The sequence below is a fragment of the Triticum urartu genome, chromosome 3 (assembly GCF_003073215.2).
Source record: "Triticum urartu cultivar G1812 chromosome 3, Tu2.1, whole genome shotgun sequence".
NCBI classification, from domain to species: Eukaryota; Viridiplantae; Streptophyta; class Magnoliopsida; order Poales; family Poaceae; genus Triticum; species Triticum urartu.
Genome location: NC_053024.1, coordinates 285024248 through 285029837, shown reverse-complemented (window position 1 = coordinate 285029837; position 5590 = coordinate 285024248). Strand labels below are relative to the sequence as shown.

Below are 5590 nucleotides of genomic sequence, written 5' to 3'. Positions count from 1 at the left end.
CTTGTACGTATGTAATTGTATGCTGATTGTTCTATATATAGAAAGACGTGGAGAGGCTTTGCCCCACGGAAAACCCTAAACCCTATTCTCAAACTTGTACGAGTGATGTAATCCTGTTAGCGACCGGTTGTGGCTGAGCCTTTTATTTCTGTTTTTATGCTGGATGTTTATACATTTCGTTTAATAAAGACGGTTGTGTGCATCATATGATGCAGAGGCCAGGGGTCAACCTCCGTTCCATACAAAAATTATTGTATCTTGATTTCTTTATCAAAATTAAAAGCATAAATAACAAAAAAAAGATGATTTCGCACACTACAGTTATGTGTCTGGATACAACCATTCTCAAGAGCTATGCTGTCTCCCGTTTTCCATATATAATTGAAGATTAGCTAAGTCATATGTTGGATAAATATTGCACTTTATTTTCCTTCTTTGGAAGCCTAATAGCATAATCTGCAGATGATTCTTTACAGAATGAGCAGTATACAAAAAATTATGCTCGGTAATGTATTTGGTGGTTGTAATGCTGACTTGTAAAACCTTTCAATCACACTGAGTTATCTCAGATTTGTTTTTAACTAGAAGAATGTCATGTATTAAAGTTCACACTGACCAGTAAAAAGGGAATCCACCTGTTCCCTCAAATTATGCTTGGTAGTGTATTTAGTGGTTGTAATGCTGACGTGTAAAACCTTTCAATCACACTGAATTATCTCAGATTTGTTTTTAACTAGAGGAATGTCATGTACTCCCTCCATTCCCTTATACAAGGCCACAAACTCAAATTGCAGGTACCTAGGTAAAATTTAATGACAACTTTGCAAGCCAACTTTTCTTCTTGTTAACTGGGATCATTAATACTCCCGCATGCATGCAAGGAAGGATTGGGAAGGAAGTAGCACAGTGTCGTTATGGCTTGTACATGCAAGTATTAAACAAGTTGCTAGTACGAGAAAACATCATTAAATTTTGCCTCGGTTACTGTTAGTGGCCTTGTATAGATGCAAAATGTATTTTTCATAGTGGCCTTGTATAAGGGAATGGAGGGAGTATTAAAGTTCACACTGACCAGTAAAAAGGGATTCCACCTGCTCCCTCAAATACAAATAAGTTGCCTTGCTATCCAAGACATCAAATATTTGAAAGAGAATCAAGATTGGCCACATTAGATTGATGTCACTAGATTCATTGTGAAATGAAGTTCCATAATATGTAAATTCTGTCGTTTGTGATTTACTACTGAAGGGGCGGCCTAGAGACCGTATCAATGCCCAAAACGATATGTATAAGTGGAAGAAGTATTAGAAAAAAAATCTAGATCCTGACCTACTAATTAGACACAGAAATATAAAAATAGAGTACTAAGATCATACTGTGAACTGGTCTGGGCGGCGTTTCTCTGATGCAAGAAAACGCAATCTCATTGTTGCGACTATTTCATACTCCCGCAACAGAACATAGCATGTCCAAAATGTGAAAACATAAGCCATAGTCAAGTGAGCTATGAACCTGCGTTCAAAGGGTTACTTATTAGCATGAGTCTTGGAGATACTTATTACTTAATAAACAATTCTAGAGTTGATGATCAAGCTCTACGTGGTCCTATGCTGTCATGCCAATCTGCTGCCACATGGTATGCTGGCATTGCAACTCAATTAATATATGCCAATCTTTGGGTTCTACAATTCCAACACATGCAATTTACCACATTATTCTCTCCCAGTTCAGTTACACATAGGATGGAAAGTTGGTCATATTCTAAACCCTCTCTTCTCTCTCTATCCTTATGTCTATTCTTTTTAGATAATGATCTCTATCTGAACTATCTCCCTCTCTATCTCTGCCACCTATATCTCCCTTTACCTCTACCGAATCTACTGGGGAAGAACTGAGATAGGCTATCACTCCCCTGAATGATCATGTATACTTGAGGTAATCTGAACCTACCCCATATTTATTATCTTGAATATTCGTGGTAATGTGGAGTGCATGATCAAACAGATTGGCTTTTGGTAATCAATTCTTCCCAGAGAACTGGTGGTGTCACCACATAAGCAATATTAGAGAACTACTTACTATATGCAAATATATTTAAGAGAAAATAAACTCATCTAGTGCTAACCTCTTCGACCCAAAAGGTATGTTGGATATCGAAAGTTTGTCGATATCACTGTGCTCTACCTTCAAGCCCTCAAGGGTATCATTTGTCCAATTAACAGGAACAAGAACAAGAAATGCTAGAATTGTGATTGGAACAAATATTTTAAGCCTGCAAAGGTTTAAATGTTTTCAGTATAAGTAGCAATTCAAGCAAAAAAAAACATGGAGTTGGACACCAATCAGTGGATAAAACAGAACCATTCATTGGTTCAACATTGTTAATACTTATGCTGCACTCTGTATATAGAGAACAAGACAAAATAGAGAAGGTTTAGAATCAATACAACGAAATAAACATTCTCAACAAAACTGGAACCAATAATAAGTAGGTAAAAATAAAAATGAATAGTTGAACACAAAGATTAACTCACTGAAGCAAGTGGATGTTTTCAACACTGGAAGCTAGATGTGTTATAGATAAATACTACAGCAAATGCAAACCTAAAGGACAACCAGAAGAAACGAAATCAAACATATAAAAAACTCTAATACTGAACTGATCTCTATAGCTATCAGCAACATTCGCAGCTCCAGTTCATTTCCCTTGCATTTTATGTAGAGTGTGTTGAACGCTTGACTTGCGCTATGCAATCCATCAAGCATCCGAACAAAACACTGTCCATGTACAAATATAACCAGCTATAGGCATGCTAAAAAATGGCACGCAGTCAAGCTTATCTGATGTACAAGTGGGCAGATGAAAAATGATATGGCAACATTAAAAAATGTCCATGATAAAAATGAAATGCAAGTTACATACCCTGTCAAGTAGATCCGCAGATAGACAGCTGAATCAAGCCCTGCATGGCTAATCAACTCATCCTCTGGCATTTGGAGAGCAGCAGGCATCCAACTTAAGAACTTCAAGTATGATCGCATGTCCAAATTTACAAACTTCCGTACAAATGCACCCCCATGGCTTGGGCTTTGTCTTGAACCTTTCAGATACCACTTCGGGAAGTAAACCCTGTCATTGATGGGCTGTAGCCGTAGGAAAGCAAATGCTAGCAGGAATATGACGGCACTCAGTATGTTGATAGCTGCAGAAACACCTATATCTTCAATCGTAGCCATAGTTGTTGTTCATATAACTTCTGGGAATTCCTACAGATGTTACTGTAAGATGTAAGGAAGAAAGCAAGCACATAATGTTGAGACAGTTTGATGTCATGAGAACAAACTTGTAAACTAAACCAAATATAAGAACCAGTGAAGTGAACGAATGGCAATAAAAACGAAAGTTTATGATATAGAAGCACTTAATAAAAGAGGTTACTCAATATCATCACAAAATAATACTACAAGTTTCACATGGTTCAGTTTGGTTCTGAAACTCGATTCATATGAAACAGCAAGTTACGTGAAGGCTTGTTTGTTACAACATTCATATAGCACCAAAACTAATGTCCTACTTGAATCCAACATCGCTAATGTCTGGTCCAATATTGACCTTTTTAACACAAAGAAGTGAAAGTGATTACTCGATGTAAACATGTAAACACCACGAAATAATATTACAAGTTTCACATGCTAGACTAAGTTGAGTTCGGTAAGCTCGATTCACATATGAAACAACGAGAAGAAGAATGCTTTGTTCGCAACAATACTCTACTATTTTGTAGCACCAAATAATGCTGTCTTAACACACGGAAAGTATATATGTGATTCCCAGATAAATGTTTTGCTTGAATCCAATATCACTAATGTCTGGTTTAAAATGGGCCTTCAGCCCAAATATGTGAAAGGAAAAACGGTGATCAGAAGTAACAGGATCGGTTAATATTTATTGTGAAGATGGCCTAAGAAAGAAAGTTGGCATGAGAGAAACCATGGGATATGGAGACCACCCATATCTGACAGCTACAGAAATGAAGCTGAAATCATATAATTCCAATTGGACAGCTACAGGAACCAAAGCTCCCTGAGATTTTGATTCCAGTGCAGGCAAACCAAACATCTATTCCCATCAACTCTCAATCAGCTATGAGATGCTTCACGACACAAAATACTAGTAGTCCCTCCTTTCCGGTTTATAGGTCCTGCCTGAGCGTATCACTAGGTCGTCATTTTACTAATGTAATAATACTATAAATTATAGTATATCAGAAAAGTTATACCATCAGAAAATAGAACCTTTGGAATTTGGAACGGTATAAATTTTGTAATATATATTCCGTATTATGTTGAAATCAAAGTCTACCAAGAGAGGCTTGGATTGCAGTCGTATTTGGATGATTGGCCCATGCGCTAGTACCGAAAAAAAAAAACCTCTGCGGAAAATAAGGCGTTAAAAGTGAGAAGGTGATAAGTTTGCATGAATTCATTCTATGGGCACTCGAGAGACAAACCTCGCATCAAGTTTAATAATTCAATTCGTCAGTTGGGTTAGGTTTAACACAATTTAATTTGTCAGTTGAAAAAAACGTAGGTTAGGTTTCATACTAATTTGAATTGTCACTTAGAAAAAAGGTACAATTATAATAGTAATTTAATTTGTGGCTTGAGAGAAAAGGCGTACCCCCGCAAAAAAAAGAAGAGAAAAGGCGTATTATTAATAAGAAAAAGAAAATCCTTTCTTCCCTCTGTCCCGCAATTGAGTAGCCTGATACCAGTCAAATAGTGCTAGATTTGAGAGAAACAAATGGATTTATTTATATTTATATTGTTGGTCCTCCATAAGAAACGGAAGAGAAATGACGCAGCAATCTGGTCGGTGATACATATACACGTCTCCCCGGGAGTGACGAAGGAGGGAAGGAAGAGAAAGAAAGAAAAATTGAAGCCTGGAGAGGCAGATCTGAGCACCGGAAGCAGCAAACTGGGCGAAAGAAGCTAACCTAGGAGCAAATTCATCCACAGAAGGCAAGAGGAAGCAAGGACATACCTCGTCTCTCCACCAACACCGGTACCGGGAGCGGGAGCAAGCTGGCCGTCGTCCGGTATAGCTATCTATGGCGTCGCGGAGTGGAGTGGATAGCACCGACGCTTCCTGAAGTGCTCCCTGTACAGTACAGCGACGCCCTGGGGATGGGGTTGGGATTTTATCCCCCTCCGTCGCTGTCGTCGTGGCTGGAAAGGAAACGGCGAGGGAGGGAGACGTTACTAGTTGCCGCTCTGTGCTGGCCGCGGGGTGTGGGTCGAGTTATTAGCATCACTTTTCTCCCACGCTCCACCTGTAGACGTGGACGCGGACGCCCCTCTTTGCTCTGGCCTGGGTAACGGACAGTTTTGCTGCGCTCTGCTACGAGAGAGAAAGGAGGGGTTCTGATGGTGGTGTGGGCTGTAGACTCGAGAAGATGGGGACGTAGGCAGGGCCGGTCCTGGGATTTTAGGCGCCTCGGGCAAAATTAGAGCTCGGGGCCCTTTAAAGCGTTGTTTTCGGGACCGATTACGTAAGTCTTTCCCGCTTCCCGTTAATTTCAATATT

The 5590-nt window shown here is 39.2% G+C and overlaps 1 protein-coding gene across 2 annotated transcripts; it reads right to left on the bottom strand.

Moving 5' to 3' along the window:
- Nucleotides 1–1345: 1345 nt before the first annotated feature.
- LOC125543824 (CSC1-like protein At1g11960) lies at nucleotides 1346–5303 on the bottom strand. Of its 2 annotated transcripts, none has more exons than XM_048707307.1 (4): nucleotides 5048–5303; nucleotides 2924–3279; nucleotides 2126–2272; nucleotides 1346–1512 (listed from the first exon to the last, which is right to left on the bottom strand). In XM_048707307.1, exons 2-4 carry the CDS (start codon nucleotides 3235–3237, stop codon nucleotides 1371–1373), a joined length of 603 nt encoding a protein of 200 aa, XP_048563264.1. In that variant the 5' UTR covers nucleotides 3238–3279; nucleotides 5048–5303; the 3' UTR covers nucleotides 1346–1370. The 2 variants fall into 2 exon arrangements, with proteins under 2 accessions (XP_048563264.1, XP_048563262.1); XM_048707305.1 differs by having other exon boundaries at nucleotides 1350–1512; nucleotides 2924–3267; nucleotides 5048–5294.
- Nucleotides 5304–5590: the final 287 nt, after the last annotated feature.

Coding starts and splice junctions, on each gene's coding strand:
- LOC125543824 (XM_048707307.1), bottom strand. CDS start 3,237: ATGGCTACGATTGAAGATATAGGTGTTTCTGCAGCTATCAACATACTG. Junction 2,273..2,923: donor CTGCGGATCTACTTGACAGG/GTATGTAACTTG, acceptor AAACCTTTGCAG/GCTTAAAATATTTGTTCCAA. Junction 1,513..2,125: donor ATACCTTTTGGGTCGAAGAG/GTTAGCACTAGA, acceptor CTTTGAACGCAG/GTTCATAGCTCACTTGACTA.